General features: G+C 71.3%; 1 protein-coding gene across 3 annotated transcripts; it reads right to left on the bottom strand.

Moving 5' to 3' along the window:
- Nucleotides 1-1225: 1225 nt before the first annotated feature.
- ABCA2 (ATP binding cassette subfamily A member 2) lies at nucleotides 1226-21332 on the bottom strand. 3 transcript variants are annotated; one of them, XM_059658630.1, is made up of 49 exons: nucleotides 21141-21331; nucleotides 17897-17990; nucleotides 17544-17606; nucleotides 16800-16911; nucleotides 16534-16697; nucleotides 15948-16075; nucleotides 15665-15775; nucleotides 15185-15403; nucleotides 14489-14844; nucleotides 14044-14203; nucleotides 13246-13374; nucleotides 12961-13128; nucleotides 12793-12889; nucleotides 12347-12520; nucleotides 12149-12251; nucleotides 11959-12073; nucleotides 11622-11812; nucleotides 11297-11447; nucleotides 11005-11209; nucleotides 10731-10895; nucleotides 10470-10650; nucleotides 10165-10377; nucleotides 9774-9970; nucleotides 9500-9682; nucleotides 9138-9322; nucleotides 8697-8817; nucleotides 8254-8493; nucleotides 7955-8167; nucleotides 7361-7463; nucleotides 6937-7256; nucleotides 6655-6868; nucleotides 6457-6562; nucleotides 6259-6370; nucleotides 6116-6176; nucleotides 5864-6038; nucleotides 5581-5696; nucleotides 5323-5470; nucleotides 4933-5056; nucleotides 4645-4777; nucleotides 4402-4519; nucleotides 3920-4098; nucleotides 3690-3831; nucleotides 3334-3468; nucleotides 3135-3238; nucleotides 2965-3057; nucleotides 2755-2857; nucleotides 2546-2683; nucleotides 2247-2453; nucleotides 1226-1912 (listed from the first exon to the last, which is right to left on the bottom strand). In XM_059658630.1, exons 4-49 carry the CDS (start codon nucleotides 16862-16864, stop codon nucleotides 1877-1879), a joined length of 7101 nt encoding a protein of 2366 aa, XP_059514613.1. In that variant the 5' UTR covers nucleotides 16865-16911; nucleotides 17544-17606; nucleotides 17897-17990; nucleotides 21141-21331; the 3' UTR covers nucleotides 1226-1876. The 3 variants fall into 3 exon arrangements, with proteins under 3 accessions (XP_059514613.1, XP_059514611.1, XP_059514612.1); XM_059658628.1 differs by lacking the exon at nucleotides 17544-17606 and having other exon boundaries at nucleotides 21141-21332; XM_059658629.1 differs by lacking the exon at nucleotides 17544-17606 and having other exon boundaries at nucleotides 6655-6865; nucleotides 21141-21332.
- Between the last annotated feature and the right edge of the window lie 572 nt (nucleotides 21333-21904).

The following is a 21904-nucleotide window of genomic DNA, read 5'->3' as shown; positions in this document are numbered from 1 at the left end:
AGCGTGTGTGCTGCTGGCCCGGCTGGCATGACCTATGGACCAGGAGGTCAGGGTTCGATTCCCAGTCAGGGCACCAGCCCCGGTTGTGGGCTCCATCCCCAGCGTGGAGTGTGCAGGAGGCAGCTGTTCAGTGGTTCTCTCTCATCATGGATGCTCCTCTGCCTCTGCCTTCCTCTCCGAGATCAATAACAATAACAATAATAATAATAAAGAAAAGAAGCCGGTCCTGAGCCCCCCAGGCGCCCTGCCCAGCAGCATCCCGACGGCTCTGCTCTGAAAGGGGGCACAGGCTCGTCTGGGACGGGGTGGGGGTGGGGGTGGGGGGCACTGGGGTCGTGCCAGGGCCTCAGCAGGTACTTCCTGGCTCCGCCCACTGAGGGGGCCCGGGAGCAGGCCCAGAGCCCAGAAGGGGCGCCAAACAAGACCCCCCCCCCAGAGGAGCCAGAACTCCTTGGAGAAGTGGCCGCGTCCGGACGCAGGCCTGGGACCAGCCGAAGGGACGAAGCCGCCGGCGAGGGCTCCCGGGGCTGAGCCTGGGGCCTCGAGCATAAAAACGGTGACAGAGCTGTAGCCGCACACGGTCGACACGCTCTCTCGAGTTTTTGCCACAATAAAGTTTCACAGGACGACAGTAAGGAACGAGAACATGGTTTTCAAAACCCACGAGGCCCTAGGGGCGATTTCTGAAAGCGGAGGAGCTGTGTGGGAGGCAAGTGCAGCGATGGGTGGGACACGGCTGCTTGGCAGCCCCCCCTCCCCCCCGCGAAAGGGATGAGCTGGCCAGGCCAACCCCCCCCCCCCCCCGCCTCCTGGGGGTCCATGGAAGGGCCCTGTGACCCCGCCTCCAGCCTTTGCACGTGCTCCTACCTGGACTTGGGTCTCAGCCTCGAGATTCCCCCCCCCCCCCCCCGCCACCCCCGGAGGCCCTCCCAGGCCAGGAGGAGAGGGAGAGAGCCCAGCACCCCCCCCCCCCCACAGGCCCCAGGGGCGCAGGGAGCACAGCGGCCCAGCAGGGCCTGCCCCGAGCCTCACGCATGAAAACCCCATCGTCTTGGGTGCTGAGCCCAGGCTGAGGGGCGCCGGGGGAGTGACAGCCCCTGCCTCAGTCTCCCCACCTGCAGTGTCAGGGTGCAGGGGGTGGAAGCCTGCCCGCCCCCCACAGGCCTGATGCTCCAAGACAGGCAGACAAGCCTGCCACCAGGGGCGTCACCCCAACACACGACGCTTGTGTGGACTTTCCTGTTTATTTACTTAAAACAAACATCTGTGCGTTATGTACAGGTCCGGCGCCCAGGCGGGCAGGCGGGCAGCTGGGTGGGGAGCAGTGGCAGCTGGGGTCAGGCGGGGTCTGTCCTCTCCTGGCCACTGGGGCCGGCTTCACCATCCCTGGTACCAGCCCACTGCCCCGAGGCAGCCTCTGCCCGGCCCACGGGGTGACCTCCCAGCACGAAAGCGGGTCCTGGCGCCCCCTCCTGAAGCACAATGAACAGGTGCCCGGGCCGGGACCACCACCCCCTCAGCCCCGGCCGCAGCCCCTGCCTTCCAGGGGTTATAAGAAAAGCGGGTCTGGGGGGGCCGGGTGCACCTGGCAGCCCTGTCACCCAGGTGGCCCTGGGGCGGGGGGGGGGGGGGGGGGCGGCGGGCAGAGCTGGGCAGGGCAGAGCCAGGGCTCTGGCCCCAGGCTTTAAGGCAGAGCAGGGTGAGGGTGTCAGCCCAGGGCCGGGCCAGCCTTTGGCACAATGAGGGGAGGGCAGCCCTGGCCCAGCCCTTGGTCCCGGACCTCCCACACCAGGGCCTGCTGGGCGGGCACCAGGCCCAGTTCTGTTCCCTCCTGAGTTCTGTTCCCTCCGGCGTGTCCTGAGCCAGCGCCTGGCGGTCAGCAGAGTGTGTCCGTGTTGAAGGAGAGCTGGGCCTGGCAGACGGCAGACGGCAGGTTCGGGGCGGCACCGGCACCCAGCAGTGCCGACCCAGGACCCAGGACTGGGCGTGCTCTCCCCTCCCCACGCTCTCCTCCCGCCCTCACCCAGGGGCTGCGGACTCTGCTCAGTGCCCCCACCCCTGCTCCGCCATCGCTGAGGCCCCTCCAACCTCCCGGTCTCGAGGGTCTGCAGGGGGCCTGTTGGCTCCGCCCGTGCCCACCCTGCCAGGTGCACTCTGTCCTGAGCGCAGGGTCCCTCTGTCCCCGGGGCCACTGGCCCCCGTCCCGCAGCCTCTGCCGCCTGCTGCCCTCCCTTCAGGCCGCTCACCCGTTCCTCCTCGAAGCTGATGAGGCCCTCGTCCTCCGTGTCCAGGTCCTCGGGCTCATCGGCCACCAGCGCCCGCAGCTCGGTGGGGGCGGGCCGGCGCCGGAACAGGCTGAGCAGGCGGCCCAGCGGGGACTGCAGGGCCGAGGGCAGCTCTGTCTCCTGCTGCTCCAAGTTGTCGCTCTGCTTCTTGGCAAAGTTCACGAACACCTGGCGGGCAGAGGGGGGCAGGCGGTGGGTGGGGGTGGGGGGTGGGGATGGGAGGGCGGGCCGGTGGCCGGCGCCCAGGCCCGGGCACTCACGTTGTCCAGGGTGGTCTGGCTGACCGAGTAGTCCTCGATGCCCAGCACGCCCACCACCTGCTCCATCTTGCTGAACACCTGGGCCAGCGAGATGCGCTCCGACTTCAGCTGGTACTGCACCTTGGTGTGGTGCCGCTCCTGGGCGCGGAGATCGGGAGGTCAGAGGTCGCTCTGGCCCTGCCCCCCTCCCACCCCCGGGGTCCTCCCACCTTGAGCACAGCCTCGGGGAAGTTCCGGTTGAAGAATCGCACCACGTCCTTCACATTCTGGCTGCTCTTGGTCCTCACGGTGATCATGTAGCCGTCCCCGAACCTGCCGGACGGGCCCATGGCCAGAGCCCCGCTGCCCAGAGAAGCCACCCCCTACCGCGCACCCACGGCCCGCCGCCCGCGCCCCACGGCCCGCCGCTGCTCACTCACCGGTTCTTCAGGTGCTGGATGCTGCCCAGGCAGCGCAGCCGCCCGTTCACCATGATGGCCAGCCGCGTGCACAGCGCCTCACACTCCTCCATGCTGCAGGCGAGGGCACAGGCTGGCACGGGGCAGAGGGCGGGGCGGGCAGAGGGCAGGCAGGAGGGGGAGGGCCACACCTGTGCGAGGTCAGCACCACGGAGCGCCCCGTCTTGATGAGGTCCAGGATGAGGTTCCAGAGAAAGCGCCGGGCCTTGGGGTCCATGCCTGTGGTGGGCTCGTCCTGGGGGGACGCCAGGCTCAGCGGCTGCAACCCGACCCGCCACCTCCCTCCCGGGCTCCCCCGGAAACAAAGGCGGGGCCCCGGCCCAGGCTCACCAGGAAGACGAAGGCAGGGAACCCGATGAGGGCGATGGCCGTGGACAGCTTCCGCTTGTTGCCGCCGCTGTAGGTGCCGGCCGGCTGGTCCGCGTACTTGGTCAGCTCCAGCTTGTCCAGGGCCCACTTCACCACCTGGGGCGGGAGGAGCCGTCAGAGCCCCGCCCCGCCAGCCCCGCCCCCGCCCCTCGGCCCCGCCCCCGCCCGCCAGCCCCGCCCCCGTCAGTCCCGCCCACGGCCCCACCCGCCCCGCCCCTCGGCCCCGCCCCCGCCCGCCAGCCCCGCCCCCGCCAGTCCCGCCCACGACCCCACCCCCCCCCAGCCAGCCCCGCCCCCCGCGGCCTGCCCCGCCCCACCTGGGCCTCATCCTTCCAGGGGACGCCGCGCAGCCGCGTGTAGAGCTGCAGGTGCTCCCGGGCCGTGAGCTCGTCGAACAGCGCGTCGAACTGCGGGCAGTACCCCAGGCTCTGCTGCACCTCGAGCAGCTCCTTGAGCACGCTGGGGACGCAGACCGTCAGCACGGCCGCCAGCCGCCGGCTCCCCCCACACGCCCCGACGCCCCCCGACGCCCCGACGCCCGCAGCACCTGTGCCCGTTGACGAAGGCCTCGCCGCCCGTCGTGCTCTCGTCGCCCGTCAGCATCTTGAAGGTGCTGGTCTTGCCGGCGCCGTTGACGCCCAGGAGGCCGAAGCACTCGCCGGGCCGCACGCCCAGGCACAGCCGGTCCACGGCCAGGATGCTGCCGGTCCTCCTGGACTTGTACACCTGGCGGGGGACGCCTCTCAGCGGGCGGAGCGGCCGGCCCCACCCGAGGTGCCCCCAAAGCACCTCCGCCCCGCAGGCAGCACCCGGGCTCCCCCCACCGGCACCCCGCCCCCAAAGCACCTCCGCCCGCAGGCAGCACCGGGGCTCCCCCCACCGGCACCCCGCCCCCAAAGCACCTCCGCCCGCAGGCAGCACCGGGGCTCCCCCCACCGGCACCCCGCCCCCAAAGCACCTCCGCCCCGCAGGCAGCACCGGGCCCCCCACCGGCACCCCGCCCCCAAAGCACCTCCGCCCGAGGCCCACCTTGGTCAGGTTCTCGATCTTGACCATGTCGTTGTCCGCGTCCCCCCGCAGCACCCGCTGCCGCTCGCTGGCCACGTCCACGTCGTCCTCCACCGGCTTGGTGGACACGGGCATGCGCCTGGGCGGGATGGGCGGTGTGCAGCCCCCGCCCCGCGGTGCCCCTGTCCCCGCCCCTCCCCGCCCCCCGCCCCCCCCCCCGCCCCGCTCCCGCCCCACCCCCGCACCCCCCACCCCCGCACTCACTGCGGCTGCCGCAGGAAGTTGTACTGGCACATGATGGTGAGGAAGAAGCCCACGAAGCCCTCCACCGCCATGGCCACCAGCCCCCGGGTGACGATGTCCCACTCGAACGGGGACTTCATCTTGTCAAACTGGCCTGTGGGGCTGCAGCTCAGGGCCGGGCCTGGGGCCTCGCCACCCCCCTGCCGCCCACCCCACGCCCCCGACCTCTGGGGCTGAGCACACGTCTCCCCCCACCCCACAGGCCTCGCCCCCCCCGCCCCCCCCCCCAGGGAGGCCCGCGCCCCGCACCGATCTTGGCGTAGTACTCGTTGAGGTACTCGTTGTACGCCATCTCCATGAGCCCGTGGCCCAGGTTGTAGTTGGGGAAGATGAGGAAGCAGCTCTTCAGGTAACTGTTGACGACCTTCAGGTCCTGGAGGGTCACGGGGTCACAGGGTCACAGGCAGGGCCACAGCCCTCAGCCTGCCACACCCTGCACACCCTGGCCACCTTGTCGCCCCCCCCACCCGCCCCCGGGCACCTTGTCGCCCCCCCCACCCGCCCCCCGGGCACCCTGTCGCCCCCCACACACCCCCCGGGCACCTTGTCGCCCCCCACACCCGCCCCCGGGCACCCTGTCGCCCCCCCACACCCCCGCCCCCGGGCACCTTGTCGCCCCCCACACCCGCCCCCGGGCACCTTGTCGTGCTCGAAGAGCTGCAGCAGGAAGGTGGCCACGGTGGCCGTGATGCCGATGAAAAGGTTGATGACGATGAGGAACACGTAGGCTGAGCTGGGGACCTCAAACCAGAAGGAGGCTGGGTACATGATGGGGGTGATGGACCATCTGCAGGCAAGAAGCAGACAGGTCACCCCGCGTCCTGGCCCCCCATTCCCACTCCCTCTTTCCCCTCCGCCTCCCCGGGCTCCCCCCCCCCCCCCCCCGCTGCCCCTTACCCGTAGAGCAGGAACAGAGAGAGCACGGCAGGGAAGTTGGTGGGCGACGTGTAGGCCGGCAGGTCGAACACAAACAGGATGATGATGCAGCAGGTGGCCGGGACCAGGTAGTTCAGCTACCAGAGCAGGGGGACTGGTGAGGGCAAGGTGAGGGGCCTGGGGACAGGGTGAGGGGCCTGGGACAGGGTGAGGGGCCTGGGGGCAGGGTGAGGACCCGGGACAGGGTGAGGGCCTGACAGCTGACAGTGATGGGAGGGCCAAGGGGACCCCATGAGCGGCGCACCATGTCCCACACGTAGTTGGCCAGCCAGTAGGTGACGGGGCTGCAGCCGCTGACGAACTGCAGGTGCTTGGCCTTGGTGGACTTCTCGGCCACCAGGAAGACCACGAAGCTGGCCGGCACGAAGGACATGGCCACGATGATGAAGATGGCGATGACCACGTCCGTGCCCTGCAGCCTGGGGGGTCGAGGCGGCTCTCAGCCCTGCCCGGCGCCTGGCCCTGCCGCCAGGCCCGCCCCGGCCCCCACACCTACAGGTAATCCAGGGAGAGGCTGGCGCTGGTCCTGTTCATGGGGTGGTTGGTGACGGTGATGCCTGCGCAGGAAGGACGGCCTCAGGGGCTGCCCGGCGCCCGCCCGCCCTGCCCCGCCCTGCCCCGCCCGCCGCACCCGCTCACCATAGGCTGCCGGGTGGCCCTTGCTCTTGGGCAGGTTGGCGCGCAGGATGGCGTTGTTGAGGCTGTTGAGGTAGGTGGGCATGCTGTGGTACCCCTTGTTGTTGTAGAAAACCTGGGGGCACAGAGAGACCCTGAGAGCCTGTGGGTCCCGCAGGCCTCAGGTCGGGGCGGGATCCCCGGGGCCGGCCGCGTGCTCACCTGGGCCGCCCGGCGCACGGCGACCTTCCTCACCATGGCCGGGGCCCGGGCGCCGAACGAGGCCGGGATGGACTTCTGGACGTTGCCGAAGGTGATGGCCCCGTACCTGGACGAGGTCGGGAGCATGAGGCCCGGGCCAGGGTGGCGACCCTTCCCCTGCCGCCGCCCGCCCACCTGTCCGCCCGCCCGCCGGCTCACCGGTGCAGCCGGAAGCGGTCGGAGGTGAACAGCAGGTACTCCGAGACGTTGTGGCCGGTGATGTCGGTCAGGATGTCGCCCGTGACCACCCGCACCTGGGGCGGGCGCCCGCCCACGCCGCTGGGGCAGGAGAAGCCGGTGCCCTGGGCCGAGCAGGTACAGCGGACGGGCTCCCGCACCAAGCGCGGCAGGGAGGGCGCCGACGTCCAGTCTTCTGCAGGCACAGCGGCGGTCAGCGGGCTGCTCCACCCCTCACCCCCGGGCAGCCGCGAGCACCAGTACCTGGGCCGGACGTGGGCGGCAGCGAGCTGTTCCAGGCCAGCGGCAGGTCCTCGTCCGGGGGCACGGGGGAGTCGGATGGCGCGGGCGAGGGCGGGGGCGGCACGAAGTTGGACAGGGGCAGCCCCTGCGTGAAGGACTCCAGGCACATGCTGTCGAAGAACCGCGCGGCCAGCAGGCGCGACTCGCCGCTGCTCAGGTTCAGCGTGGACCCCAGGGAGCCGTTGGCCGGAGACTTGAGCACGCAGGTGGCGCCCACGCCCGACGGCAGCCGGAAGGTGCTCACGAGCTGCTGGGGGCTGGCGTCCGGGGACAGCTGGAACCTGGGGGGACCCGCAGCCTGAGTTTGTGGGGGGAGCTGAGTGCCCACCCGTCCTGGCGCTCCATCCGGGCCCCTGCTCACGTGGCCACCTGGCGGGCAGCTCACCGGTACTCCCGGCGCTCCTCGTTGGCGTAGGGGATGAAGTTGCCGCGGGGCTGGGTGTAGTTGTGGTACTGGGAGGGCGACAGGACCAGCGGGGGCAGGTCACCTGGGGGGGTGCAGGGAGCCTGAGCAGGTGCTGGCTGCCCACCTGCCGCCCTGGGCCCAGACCCCCCCCCTTTTAAAAAAAAATATATATTTTTATTGATTTCAGAGAGAGAAGAAGAGGGAGGGAGAAATAGAAACATCAACGAGGAGAGAGAATCATTGATCGCTGCCTCCTTCACGCCCCACTAGGGATCGAGCCCACAACCTGGGCCTGTGCCCTGACGGGGAATCAAACTGTCACCTCCTGGTTCCTATGTCGGTGCTCAGCCACTGAGGTCCGCAGCCGGGCCAGACCCCTCTTCCCAGAACCCGTCAAGTCCGAGCTGGGCCTGGGCCCAGGGAGGCCGGAACCCCAGGTGTTCCCGCCAGGCTCAGACGTAAGGCCAGGCCCTGACGGAGCGGGCGGGTCCCCCACGTGTGCGGGAGGCGGGCAGGCCACAGTCCCACCGGGTGGGCCACCAGCCGATGCCCTCTGCCTGCTGAGCAGCCTACCGATCTCGGGGACGGAGAGGGCGACGGTCATGGCCACGCAGACGAACAGGGCGGGGAGCAGGATCTGGGAGGAGAGCGCCTTGGAGTTGCGGCGGGCGCAGTGGAACCGCTTCACCAGGAGCCCGTGGAACTGGCGCACCTTCAGCCACCAGCCCTCCAGCTTCCGGCTGCCCTGGCCCGCCCTGGCGAGGGCCTCCGCCTCTGCCTCAGCCTCTGCACATGGGGGAGAGGCTGAGCTGGCCGCCCCGCCCCCGCCCCCTCCGGGAACCCCACCCGGCCCCCGCCTGGCTGCCCCCCACCTTGCAAGCTGACGTTATCGGGGTCCTGCAGGTTGTTGAAGAGGGGGTGGTAGTCGCCGTAGACGTCGGCGTAGCCAGCTCCCTCGTCCCCACGGGCAGAGCCCACGGAGGATGCAGACTGCAGCGAGGCCTGGGACCGGGCCAGCTCGGCGCACCTGGCCAGGTTGCTGGCCTGGGCCTCACCCAAGGGGGCCAGGCCGTCCGCCCCGGACAGCACCTCCTTCCGGGACTCCTTCACATCTGCACAGAAGGTCGGGCTCGGGGGGCCAGCTCCCTAGGACCCCGACCCCAGGCTCACCCCCACCCAGGAGCCCCACCCCAGGCTCACCCCCACCCAGGAGCCACGACCCAGGCTGACCCCCCACTCAGGACCCTTGGCCACCACCAAGGAGAGGGTGAGGAGCCCCAGGCCTGGGGGGCGGGGCGCAGGGGGGGCCTCTCACCGGCCTCGCTGTTCTCCAGGGACTGGTCCTCCTCCGACACCTTGAGGAACACCTCCTCCAGCGTCGTGTCCATGAGCCCGAAGCTGCTCAGGTGTAAGGAGTCCAGGCTGCACTCCAGGTGCTGGGAAAAGCGCTGGGTGAGGCCAGAAGGCGGGCCCCTAGTCCCTTCACTACCGCCCCTCCTCCAAGGCTCCGCCCTCCACGGACCACGCCCCCGCCACTGACCCCGCCCCTCCTCCAAGGCTCCGCCCTCCACGGACCACGCCCCCCACCAGCCACTGACCCCGCCCCTCCACGGACCACGCCCCCACCAGCTACTGACCCGCCCCTCCTCCAAGGCTCCACCCTCCACGGACCACGCCCCCATCCACCACTGACCCCGCCCCTCCTCCAAGGCTCCGCCCTCCACGCACCACGCCCCCGCCAGCCACGCCCCCACACCTGGAAGAGGCGCTCAAAGGCCCCTTTCCGGGCGGCCTCGCTGGGCAGGATGTAGGAGAGCTCGGTGCTCGTGTCAGAGACCAGCAGGCAGGAGGCCACGTGCTTGCGGATGAACTGGGAGACCTGGGCTTCTGAGCAGGGGCTCAGCTGGGCCCGCCCAGGGGGGCTGGACGTCAGTCCCGGGTCTGGGAGGGGAGGGGAGACGGGGGCTTCACTGGGGGGCCGGGGGGCCCCTAGGAGGGTCCAGCAGGTAAGATGGGGGCCTGGGGAGAGGGCGAGCCAGGCCGGACCGGGCATCCCGGGCCTGCGGGCAAGGTGAGGGTGCGCCCCCCCCTCGCCTGGGGCGCAGGGCCCGCGCAGACCTGGGGGGCCGCCCGGCTCGGCAGGGCGCTTGACCAGCGTGAGGCGGTAGCCGTCGCCGTAGGCGCCCTTGAGGAAGAGCGGGGAGCCGCAGCACTTGAGCTTCCCGTGCGAGATGATGGCGATGCGGTCCCCCAGCAGGTCGGCCTCGTCCATGTGGTGGGTGGACAGCAGGATGGTGCGGCCTGGGAGCGGGGGCGGGTCAGGGAAGGGCGGGCGGGCCAGGGGCACCCTCCCCCTCTCCCCTCCCCCCGCCCCGCACGGCGCCCCACGCACCCGGCTTGTACTTGAGGATGAGGTCCCAGATGGCGCGGCGAGCGTAGGGGTCCACGCCGGCGGTGGGCTCATCCAGGATGATGGCGCGGGAGCCGCCCACGAAGGCGATGGCCACCGAGAGCTTGCGCTTCATGCCGCCCGACAGCGTCTGCACCAGCGAGTGCCGCTTGTTGGAGAGCTCCAGGTCCGCGATCATCCTGGACGGAACCGGCACCGGCGGGCAGTGGGCACCTCCGCCTGACGAGAGCCCCGCCCACACCCTGGGCCTGCCCCACGCAGGCCCCGCCCCACCTCCAAGACCCCGCCCACCCCGGACCTGCCCCACGAGACCCCGCCCACCACCAGGGCCCCCGCCCTCCCTCCCGGCCTCGCCCCGCCCCACCCCACCCACTTGTCGGTCTCCTTGCGGATCTCCTCCTGGGCCATGCCCTTCAGCCGCGAGTAGAACCAGAGGTGCTCCTCCACCGTGAGCCGGTCGAAGAGCACGTTGTGCTGCGGGCACATGCCCAGGTTCTTGCGGATCTCGTCCATCTCCGTCCGGATGTCGTGCCCGTAGATGGTGGCGGAGCCCGAGGTGGGCGGGAACAGGCCCGTGAGGATGGACCTGGACGAGGGGCGGGTCACAGCCCGCCTCCTTCAGGACGCCCACCCGCCTCCCACGCGGTGGGACCCCAGGGGGGCCGCCCCCCCACTCACATGGTGGTGGTCTTGCCGGCGCCGTTGTGGCCCAGGAAGGACACCACCTGGTTCTCGTAGAGGTTCAGGCTGAGCTTGTTCAAGGCCAGCTTCTTGTCGTTCTTGTAGACTTTGGTGAGCTTGTCCACGCAGACCACCAGCGGCAGGTGCGTGGGCTCCTCCTCCATGCCCCGCGGCTCCTCTGCACCAGGCCCAGGTCAGCGCCAGGCGCCCAGGCCCCGCACCCAGCCACCACCCCGGCACCCGCGGGCGCCCGCTCACCCACGCGCCGGCTCTCCATGGCACAGGCCTGGTCCTCCTCCATGACGCTGAGGCGGGGGGCGCCGGCCCAGGGCCAGCTCCACTCCCAGGCCTCCGCCCGCCCGCTGCCCAGCCAGTAGGACTTCTGCAGCGGGAAGTACCAGGGCCGGGGCAGCCCGTACATGCCTGGGGGCGGGAAGAGGAGGGGAGGCTCAGGGGCCAGGGGCCAGGGGCCATGCCCCCTCCGGGGAGCCGCCGCCCACCCCCTTCCCCCCCCCCCCAGGGTCGGCAGTACCTGGGTGCACGGCCTCGATGTACCAGGTGAGCACGCCGTAGACCACGGCGTCCACCACCAGCATGGTGACGGCCAGGAGCAGGTTGAAGTCGTCCCCCTCCACGGGCGACTGGCTGAACGTGTGCCACTGGATGCCCACGCCTGCCACCTCGTACAGGGCGAAGTACTTGGAGCCCAGGCCGAAGGCGGTGGTGGACATGAGGGACTGAGGGGACGGCCGAGTCAGTGCCGGGACGGGGGCCAGACCCACCCCCCCCCCCCCCGCCCGCCCCGCCCCGCCCAGGACCCTCACCGCGATGCACTTCTCGAAGGCGGTGATCTTGTCGTGCGCCACCTCCTCGCGGATCGCCACGTACATGTAGGGCACGTAGCTCAGGAAGTAGATGATGCCGCCGCAGGCCGAGGCCAGCTTGGCCTTGGAATACAGCACGGACACCAGGAAGCTGGGCAGGGGAGCCACGCTGTCAGCCGGACCCGGCCCGGCATGCCGCCCCCGGCACTGAGCCGGAAGCCCTGGGCTGTCCCTGCCGGGCCCCGGGGAACTCTGGGCCGGGCTGTTCTGCACTCTCTGGGCGGGCACCAGGGCACCCAGCCCGCTGCTGGCCTCAGGCTCTCACCAGAACATGATGGTGGCCACGGCGTAGACGGCCAGGAAGAGCCAGATGATGAGCACGTGGCTGTGCATGAGGACCTGGCCGTACTTGAGGATGGCGGTGAGCGCAGTCACGGAGATGGACAGCTGCACGAAGCCGGTGATGAACCAGGCCACCCAGTGCACCGCGTTGTCCAGGCCCATCGTCTTCATCACCTGCCGGGAGGGCGGCGCAGGGGGCCTTGGGCGGGGCTGGGGAGGGAGGGGCCCGCTCCCGCCTCCCCCTCCCCCCGCCCTCCCCGTCCCTCCCCCGCCCTCCCCCGCCCTCCCCCGCCCTCCCCCGCCCTCCCTGCCCTCCCCACCTCCTTCAGCCGGTGCTCCTTCTCGGCCACAATGTGCTGGATGGTCATGGCCACCGAGTAGACCCAGGAAATCACCATGCACAGCGGCATCATGTGCTCGATGACAAACAGGAAGCTGGTTCAGGGGGCGGAGCGTGAGGGGTGGGCTCGGCCGCCCCCCGCCCTGCCCCAGCCCGGGCGCCGCACTCACTCGTCCCGCGTGTAGCAGGGGTAGGGGAACATCTGCACGTAGCTGCCCGGCTCGACCACATCGTGCCCCACGAAGGTGTCGATGATGGCGCGCTCCATCATGTCTGCGGGCGGACGGGCAGGTCGGCCGTCAGCCGGTGCAGGGGGCCTCCCCCCCCCCCCCCCCCCCCCGCCACCCGGGCCCCGGGGCGGCCCTCACCCTGGATCCAGACGAAGCCGTAGAGGAAGTACAGGCGGCCGCCCGTGTTGGGGCCCGGCCTCCAGTAGGCCCGGCGGATCTCGTTGGTTTTCTCGGTGAAGCTGGAGTTCTGGCGGATCTTGTAGTGCACGTGGGGCGGCAGGGAGCCGTCCTTGCGCGTCTGGAAGATCACGCCTGGGGCAGAACCAGGGGCAGGTGAGGGTGGAAGCGGGGCAAGACCTGAGATGGGGTCTGCCCAGGGCAGGAAGGGACAGGAGTGGGTAAGGGGTGTGAAGGGTGGAACTGTGATGGGCGGGGTCTTGGGGGGGTAAAGGGTATGGGGTGGGGCTGGGGTGGGAGAGACTGAAAAAGGAGGGGCTGCAGGTGGAGCTGCAGGAAAGGGAGCAGGAGGGGGAGCAGGTGGAGCTGCAGGTGGGTAGCGGGGAGCCGGGTCAGGGCTGACTCACTGGCGAACACGGTGACGTTGTCCTGGTAGGCCTGGTTGAGGGTGTAGTTGACGATGCTCTCCTCATCGGGGAACCCCTTGAAGATGTCCACGCTCACCTGGGGGAGGGGCATCGTCGGAACCGGCCCGGGCACCTGCGGGGTTCAAAGGGGCCGGCCCACCCGCCCACCTTGGACATGAACTGGATCCAGCCACAGGCCGCGTTGTCGATGGTGTCCAGCTGCTGCAGGAGGGCCGAGCCGTTGGGCAGCGAGAAGCCGTCCTGGCGCAGGGCCGGCGGCAGCTCCTCCAGGGACAGGTTCAGCGCCTCGGGGTGCAGCCGCAGCTCCGCCACGTACTGGAGGTCAAGACGGGATCGGGGGGTGGCCCAGGCCCACCACCACCCAGGACAGAGTGGGCGCCTGCTGCCCCCCCCCCGTCGCCCCCCCACCCCCCCGCCCCGCCCAGGCCCCACCTGCTGCAGCCAGTGCAGGTGCTGCTGCAGCCGGCCCTGTGCCAGGACGCTGCGGATCTCCGCCGAGATGTTGAGCCAGACCTGGGCGTAGTGGGTCACGTTGCCTACAAAGGCAAAGGTCTCGTTGGCCTGCAGAGGGGAGGGCACGGGGCATGGGGCTCACGCCAGGGCTCCGCCAGCGAGGGTGCTCCGCTCCCTCCCCCGCAGCGGCACCGGCACTGCCAGTCCCCCCCTCCCTGCCTTTCCGCAGCTCACCCTGCCTCTGGCTCCGCCCGCTGCCCCCGCTCCAGGGCAGCCTGGGTCTGTTCCCCTGCCTCCCCGGCTCCGTCCTCAGCCCCCTGCCCGTGCAGCCCTCAAGCAGCCCCGACCCTTGGTCCTCATCTCGTCCTGGGCCATTTCTAGCCCTGGTTCTCCTTGCTCCAGGCGGGGCCTCTCCCCTGGGCTGGCCATGGACCCATGCCCTCAGCCAGCCTCACGCCACCAGCTGCCTGGCCCCCTCTGGCCCACTGGACGCTGCCCTGGAAGGTTGCCGCCTGTGGCCTCTCCTGCATCTGCACCAGCGCTGACGGGGCCCTGCCCACACCCGCCAGGCCAGGGCCCTGCCCACACCCACCAGGCCAGGGCCTGCCCACACCAGCCCTGGATCCCCCTGCACCTTGGTCCGCCCCCGAGTTCCATCACCCACGGAGCCTGAGTGGGCTCACCACCCTGTGGGATCCCAGCCTGGGACCCCCCCCACCCCAGCTCCTCCCGCTCCAGAGCGACGCGACTGGGACCCCAGGACAGAGCGGAGCGCACCTTGAGGATGACGCGGTCGGCCTCCGAGCCCGCGGGCGCGTACAGGATCTTGGGGTTGCTGGTCATGAGGTGCACCAGGAGGCCCAGGTTCCGCTGCTCCTTGCTCGTGAAGCCCAGGGAACTCATGTTGCCGCTGCGCAGCGCCTCCGGCTCAATGGTGCTGGGGACACGCGTGGGGGGGGGACACGCGTGAAGGGGGGACACGCGTGAGGGTGGGGGACATGGGTGAGGGTGGGGGACACGTGTGGGGATGGGGGACACGCGTGACCGGGGGGACACGTGTGAGGGTGAGGGTGGGGGTGGGGGACAGGCGTGAGGGTGGGGGTGGGGCATGAGACAGGGTCTCAGTGAGGTGCCCAGTGAGGCCTGGAGGGGGGCGGGGCACCCAGGCAGGGCAGTGGGGGGGCCTTGGCCACCCGGGCTCCCTCCCCGGCCCCCCACCTACCGGTTGTTGCCGCACAGGATGGGCTGCAGGGCGGCCCAGAGCTGCACGAAGGCCGAGCACTGGCCCTGCAGGGCCTCCGAGGGGGAGGCAGCCGGAGCCGCAGCGGACGGGGCGCCGTCCTCCGCCGTGGCATTGGAGCCCGAGCCCGTGCCGTTGGCTGCCCCGCCAGGACCGCCTGGGGGGCCGGGAGCCCGGTGGGCGCAGGCGCCCTGGGGCAGCAGCAGCGCCAGGGCCGACAGCACGTCCACGTCCTGCAGCACCTTCTGAGCCTCCAGCAGGTCCTCCAGCAGGGCCTGCAGCTGCCGTGGGGGTGGCGGCTGCTGGGGGGCTGAGCCGCTGGGGGTGTCCAGGCCCAGCTGGGGAGACAGGGGTGTGTGGGCACAGGCAGGGACCAGGGGCGGGGCTGATGGACACTTGGGGACAGAGGGGAACAGGGGGGACACCCACACGGGGGTGGGCGGGAAGAGGGGCTGAGGGAGTCTGCAGCCTGCAGGTGAGGGAGCCGGGCTGGGGGCGGGAGAGACGGAGGGTGAGAACACGGGGCGGGAGGGGGTGAGGCCTGGCATCGCCCAGGTGCAGGACGCCCGGGCACAGGCACGCCCCACCGCCCGTGCAGCCAGGACCCTGCAGGAGCCCTAGCGCCTCCTCCGGCCCCGCACCCGCCCGCGGGCCAGCTGGCAGGCAGGGCCTCCTCACCTGCTGGGCGATCTTGGCCACGTCCAGCTGGCTCCGGAGCTCGGCGGCCAGCCCAGAGAAGCGCCGGGCACGGGCTGCGGCCTGCCCACTGCAGACCGCGTCCCGATAGCCCTGCAGTGCCGCCTGCTGACCCCGGGGCACTGTGAGGATCCGGCCCAGCTCCCCGGAGCCTGGGGCGCAGGTGAGCCGCTCCAGGAGGGCGGGGGCCGCCAGCAGCTCCTGGGGGTGCGGGAGAGCGGCTGGGAGGAGCCCCACCAAGAGGAACCAAGGCCTGGCCCAAGCCGGCCTCAGGCCTTGCTGCCCACCCACTGTGCCAGGGCTGAGCTCACAGGTTCTCCAGTGGGCAGGGCAGATACACGTCACCATCTTGCCTTCCCCCTCCCATGCCAGCCACAAGCCCAGGCCCCTCCTGCACCCACGGGGCAGAAACACCCACCCAGCGGCAGGCAGCAGCCCCTCCTCCCCCCGACAGCCCCTCACCTCCAACCGGGACAGGGTGCTGGTCTGCAGGCGGCCCCACGGCTCCGGACCCCGGGGGAGGACTGACTCCGCGTCCAGGGCGGGCGAAGGGACAAAGAGCAGGCGGTAGACCTGGGGTGCGGGCACGGCTCAGGCTGGGGTCTCTAGCCAGGCCCAGGGCCACCTCTGAGCCCAGCACGTCCCCTACCCCAGCCCGGCCGCCAGGAGAGGGCAGAGCAGAGCACCCGGCCAGGAGCTGCCCCCACGGGCTGACACGCGCTCGCTGCCAGGCTCCCCGCCTCACCTCGGGCACGTCCACCTGGGCGGCCAGCAGGGCGTGGGCTGTGCTGTTGGGCAGGGACACGTTCTGCGTCAGGAAACGCCAGAGCTCCTGTGGGTCCCGGGCCACCGAGTCCAGAGAGAAGGAGGACACTGGACAGGCAGAAGGGCGGGGCTGAGGGCCAGGTGGACCGGCTCGGGGCCAAGCGCCCGGCCCCACGGCTCAGCCACGCGGCGGGGCCCCTGGGAGCTCGGAACAGTTCAGATCAGCAGTTTTCAACCCGTTCGCCGCGTGGCCCAAAGCAGTGGCTGAAACCCTGCGGCACCAAACATGTGCTTTTTGCTGATCTGACCCAAAAAATAGGTATAATCCTGACTCATTCGCACTGGGCGGCTCCTGCTGTGTCGGCTGCTGCCACTTTTCCACGTGACCGTCTACGGGAAGAGGTCAGCGCCCGACCACACCGCCAGGGGCCGCGTGTGGTAAACATCCTTGCGACACCCCAGTGTAGACGGAACGAGGGCCCGTCCCGGCCGAGGCAGGAAGTCACCCGCTGACCCCAGAGCTGGGCCCGGGCCCCACTCCACACGCAGGGGGCGGCCCAGCGCACCTGCAGGCCTGTCCAGGCGGCTCCTCCAGGTGCCGGGCCCGGAGCTGAGGGCCTCCAGGTGCTGGCGCAGGGCCTCGAGCTCCGAGCCCAGGTTGGGCCGCTTGGGGTCGAACAGGTTGCCGTCCTCCACCACGCGATTGAGGCGCTCGAGCAGCTGGGTGACCCTGCAGCAGGGGCCGGGTCAGCCACCGCCGCCCGCCCGCCCGCCCGGCGGGGTGGGGTGGGGTGGGGAGGTGGGGCTGGAGGTGGGGGGCCGGGGGGCTCACGTGGAGTTGGAGTACTGCAGGAAGCCGAACTCGTCCCGCTGGCCGTCCGGGCACAGCGACTGCATGACGGGCAGGATGCCGGCGGAGGTGAGGGGGGCTGCCGTGTAGAAGGCTGGCGGGGACAGGGCAGGTGAGAAGGCCAAGGGGGGAGGGGACAGGAGGGGAGGGGGGGGGACAGAGGCCGAGGAGAGAAACGTATAGACAGTCAGGAAGGAGGAGCGGCTTCAGGCGGCAGACGGGCAACAGAGGGCCGAGAGTTCAGGTGCAAATGACCCAGCAGGTCAGAGGTCGAAGGGCACCTGACCACCCCCTTCCCCACAATTCCCAGAGCATCCTCTTCCCTCGGCCAGCCAAGGCCCGGACGCCCTCCCCCCTCCCCCCAGAACACAGGCGTGACCCACAAAGCCCAGGGGAGCGCGTGAGCCCCCTGCTGGGCAGCGACCTCTGACCTCTGTGGCCAGCCGGTTAGCAGAGGGAATGCAGGAGCCCACACGGGTCTGAGGGGAGAATGTCTGGGGCCCCCGCCCCAGCCCCAGCACCCCAGCCCTGCAAGACAGCACCAGGCACCCCCAGAGAGAGAGGAACCCCGGGAGCCTGGCCCCGAGGCCCAGCCCTGTGCACCGGCACCCCTCCCCCTCCCCCTGGCCAGCGGTCCCTGCCAGTGGGCCGGGGGGCTCCGCAGGACCCAGCAGGTCCGGGAAAGGCTGTTAATGCAAGCGGGGGTGGGGGGTGCTCAAGCCGCACCAGGAGGCCCCCCAAAACCATCCTGCGCCTGGGCCAGGGAGGAGGCGGCCGCTCACTTACTGACTGCATGCGGGCGGCGGAGGAGGACAGAGACCATGCGGGGGGAGGGGCGAAACAGAACAGAGGAGAACAGTGAGGACACCTCGTGTCGCCGTGGCGGCCACATCCCCTGGGAGCCCAGCCACGAGCGCGGCCGGGACCGCTCAGGGGTGAGGCTCACAGATCGGGGAGTGGGGGGGGGCTGTGGGATCCGGGACACACACACGTGGTCACGTGCACACAGGACATGCGTGTGGTGCGGTGAGGGCTGCCTGCCCACCCACAGCGGTGCCGGGCCCAGCCCGCGGCCTCACCTTCTTTCACAGAGATGGTCGGCTTCTTCTGCCGCAGCCCCAGCAGGATAAAGAACAGGACCAGGGGGATGAAGAGCTCGAAGGCCAGGACCCACTGCGAGGGGCAGGGCGTGAGCCACGGCCGGGGGACGGGACCTGCCCGCCCCTCCGCCCGCCAGGCCAGCGCCGCCAGCCTCCACGGCTCCCCCGGGGCCACCGTCAGCCTTTCCTCAGAGGCCTTTTCCTTCTTTCTTTTTTTAAACACATTTTCATTGACTTCAGAGGAGAGAGAGGATCACTGGCTGCCTCCTGCCCGCCCCACGCTGGGGGCCATGGGGCCCGCACCCCGGGCCTGTGCCCCGAGCGGGAATGGAGCCCAGACCTCCTGGTTCATAGGTCGATGCTCAACCCCTGAGCCCGGCCGGCCCGGCCCTTAGAGGCCTTTCCAAAGGGCAAGAGAGCGAGTACTGTCTGTCTGGCCCAAGTGAGAAATGGTCTCCCACCCCAGACACACTGAGGCCAGCAGGGGCCAGTCAGCCAGCTGTGGTCCACTCTGACCCACGCATGCGCCCAGCTCTTCTTCCCCACCTGCAGGGCCTAGAGAGGTGAGGCCAGGCTTGAGGGGGCCTGAGCCTCTGTCAGCCCCCAGTCCCCAGCCCCCCTCACCCCAGGCGGCTCAGGTGGGAGCGGCACCTGCCACCCAAGGCTGGGCAGCAGGCTGAGCCCGCCAGGACCCACTCAGCGTGGGAACTGCCAGGGACCCCGGCTCCATGTCTCCTGGTCAGTGGAAGGGGTCAGTGTCTCACCCCCACCCCACAGGCTCTCAGAGGGGGAGGCGAGGAGGAGGGTCTCAGGCCAGCTGTGCTTGGGGGAACCCCTGCCCAGCCCCAGGGCCCGCCCTGGCCCCACCCAGCTCTTCTCAGAAGCACCAGGTTTCCTTCATCCTCACCCCCCACCCAAACACAGGCTTCTGAGCCCCTTCCCGAGCGCTCCGTCCGGCCCAGGGTGCGAGCCCACCCCGGGCGGGCGGCTGCTGCTGTGTTTACTGTCCTCTGACAATAGAGCTCTGTGGCCCGGAGCACCCGCCCCAGCCGTGCCAGTCTCCACCCCTCCCCCAGCCAGGGCTGGCCCGGGCGACATCGGGGCACCCACGGGGCCGGGGACAGGCGCGTGCGGCACACCTGCGGGCGCACAGAGCGAGGCGGCTGTGTGCAAGCGGCCACTCCGGAGGCCGGGGTCATCGCCCGCCGGCCCCACCCACACCCGCCCTGCCAGGGGCACCTCCCGAGGGGAACTGCAGCAACAGGCCTCCTGCCTCCTCATCGCTATAGCAACGCTGCACACAGGCTGCTGGGAGGAGGAGGAGAGGCCTGCCTGAGGGCGGTGGCTAGAGGGGCGTCTGGTTACAGGCAGGCAGCACCGGTCCAGCCCCACCTGGGCATCCCACTCAGGGGCTCTTCCTGAGACCATGCCAGTGCCCCCATGTTGTCCCTGGAGCCTGGGTGCCCACCCCAGGCCTGAGCCCCTCCTGCTGGGTCCAGGGCAGAACAGGTGAGACCTGAGGATGGAGGTGCTGCCAGTCCCTCCACCAGAGCATCCTGCGGCCCCCGGGGAGACCCCGTATCGCTAAGAGGGGCGAGGCCACACCCCCGGGCCAGGCACACAGCACGAGGGGCTAACTCTGCTGGCCAAGCCCAGGGTCCACTCTGAAGGGCGAGACGCCGAAGGGAAGTGGGGGACCAGTGGGATCGTGCCCCGCATCCAGCCAGCCCCAAACCCACGGAGCCAGCCAGGGAGGCCTCTCACCTGTGCCAGCGACCGCAGGCCAAGGACCCCACCCGGTCTGCCCAGCCCCTGGGCCGCGTGGGGCAGGGGCGCAGGAGGGTTCTGGGGGAGGCCCGCCTAGCAGGTGGGGCCACTCCTGCCTACAGGACAGTGGGCACCTCCCACCTGCTGGCCAGGTGCCCCGCAAGCCACTGCTCCCTTCCCGGAGCCTTGGGGTCCCCCGTGGATGCAGGGGCCATCATTCCAGCCCCTGCTCCCAGCAGCCCCTGGGGGGGGTGGCCTTCCTGCCAAGTCTGGGGGGGCTGATACTAATGCACCCCAGCCCCCCCCCCGTCTCCTCCTGAGCCCGCCCCCCTGCCTTCCGCAGTGACCCAGAACCTGAGGCAGGGCAGCTGCCCGAGGCTACCTGGGCTGCAGGCCGGGCCCAGCGGCAGCCAGCCCCAGGCGGCCTGGCAGGGACTGTACCGAGCCCTGGCTCTCGGCCAGGGCCAGGTGCCCAGGGGACTCCTGCCAGCCCCAGGCCGTGGTGATGAGGGCCGCGCTGCCCGGTCCGCAGCCCCGGTTCCCATGGTGCAGGAGCTGTCAGCCCAGGGCCCAGGGCCAGGCGAGAGGGGAGCCTCCTGGGCCCCGGTGGGCAGGAGGGTGCCTCCTCAGGCCCCTCTCGGGACCCTGGCCTGCTCCGGGCTCGGCCTGGAGAGTCCCCAGGGCCCATTCGGAAACCCAAGCTGCCTGCCGGGCCTCCCTGGTGCGCGGTCGGTCGGGGAGGGCCAGCATGACGCCATTCACACCACCCGGCCGTTCACCCAGGCTCCGTCCTGACAGCTGCCGGCCCTGAGCCCTCACAGTCACAACTCCAAACAGCACCCCGGCCCCGAGGAGGCTGGGTCGGGGGTAAGAGAGTGGATCCGCCTCGGGAGGCCTCCCCAAAGGACAAAAGGGTGCAGGGACACAGGGACGCTCCGGGGGGAGGAAGCACTGGGGCCAGGGGGTGGACACGGGCGGGGAGGCGGCCCAAGGGCAGAGGACGGTGCAGGGAGGGAAGCGCAGGTCCCTGCAGGGGCTTCGGGGGCCGGGCCCAGAGACCACGGAGCCTCGGAGCTGAATCGAGGCCCAGCCCAGCCCTCCGTCCTGGGCACCAGGGCCCCTGCGACCCCAGGTCGCGGGGCCGCCTGTCCCCTGCCTCTGGACTGGCCCCGGAGAGCGAGCGCTGCGGAGGGCGCCGGTGACTCAGCCGAGCGCCGCGAATGTCAGCGGGCGCGGGCGGCGGGCTGGGCACGGCGGGGTCCCCCTACCCCCAGGCCGGAGCCGGGGCGCGCGGGGCCCGCCTGGGAGGGGGCTGCGGCCCGTCGCCCCATCGCGCCACCCCCCGCGCCCGCCTGGGGTCCGCGCGCGCCCGGCCCGCTCCCGTGCGCGCGGGGAGGGAGCGCGCCGCCGGCCCGGTGCGCGGGGAGGAGGCCCGCAGGCCGCGGCGGGCGCTCACCGGGCTCCGGCGCTTCAGCGTCACGTTCTTCCAGAGCAGCAGCTGCAGCTGGTGCAGGAAGCCCATGGCGACGGCGGGGCCGCGCTCCGGCCTCCGCGCCCGGCCGGCTCCTCCGTGCGCCCCGCGGGCCCTTCCGTGCGCCGCGCCGCTCGGCATCCCCCGCGCGGGGGCGGGGTCTCGCGTCCGGACCGGCTCCGCGCTGGCTCCGCCCCGCGGAACGGCGACAGCCACTCGCGCCCGCCCGGTCCGCGCCGCCCCGGCTTAAAGGCGCCGCGGCGCCCGCCGTCCGCCCGCCTCGCCAGGCGTGATGTGAACGCCCACGTCCACACGCAGATCCCGGGGCGCACCTCTGCGCCCGGGTCGCCAGGCGCGCGCGCAACCTCCGTCCCCTCCGGTGGAGGCGCCCCAGGAGGTGACTGGCCCGGAGGGCGCCCTGGGGGCCGCTGCGGGAGGCTCAGCCCCACCCGGCCACGGCCTCCGCCCGCCTCGCTCGCAGCCCCAGGGGCAGGGAAGTCAGCGCCCGGCCCCTGCGGCTGGAGTGGGGCCGGTGCCTCGCTGGGGAGGGGCGATGGCGCCCTGGATGGAGATCCCGCCCGTGCAAGTCGCCTCCGCCCTGGAGACTTCAGGAATCCACATTCCACCCCCACCCCCGCGCCCCTTAACGGGTGCGGCCGGCCCACCCCTGCGAGCTTGCCCAGCGGTTCCTGGAGAGCGAGCTGCTGGGCGACCAAGTGGCAGGACGGGCCTGGCTGGGCGCTGCCCGG

The sequence above is a fragment of the Myotis daubentonii genome, chromosome 11, assembly GCF_963259705.1.
Source record: "Myotis daubentonii chromosome 11, mMyoDau2.1, whole genome shotgun sequence".
NCBI lineage: Eukaryota > Metazoa > Chordata > Mammalia > Chiroptera > Vespertilionidae > Myotis > Myotis daubentonii.
Note: the sequence above shows the minus strand (reverse complement) of the source record. Positions and strands in the feature narration are given on the sequence as shown.

What these genes read in the sequence shown, in the direction of transcription:
- ABCA2 (XM_059658628.1), bottom strand. Translation starts at nt 21,296, where the DNA reads ATGCCGAGCGGCGCGGCGCACGGAAGGGCCCGCGGGGCGCACGGAGGA. An exon ending in AGGAGCACCGGCTGAAGGAG is followed by an intron (nt 11,813 to 11,958) that starts GTGGGGAGGGCA and finishes CCCTCCCGGCAG; the next exon opens with GTGATGAAGACGATGGGCCT. An exon ending in CCTTTGAGCGCCTCTTCCAG is followed by an intron (nt 8,818 to 9,137) that starts GTGTGGGGGCGT and finishes CGCTTTTCCCAG; the next exon opens with CACCTGGAGTGCAGCCTGGA.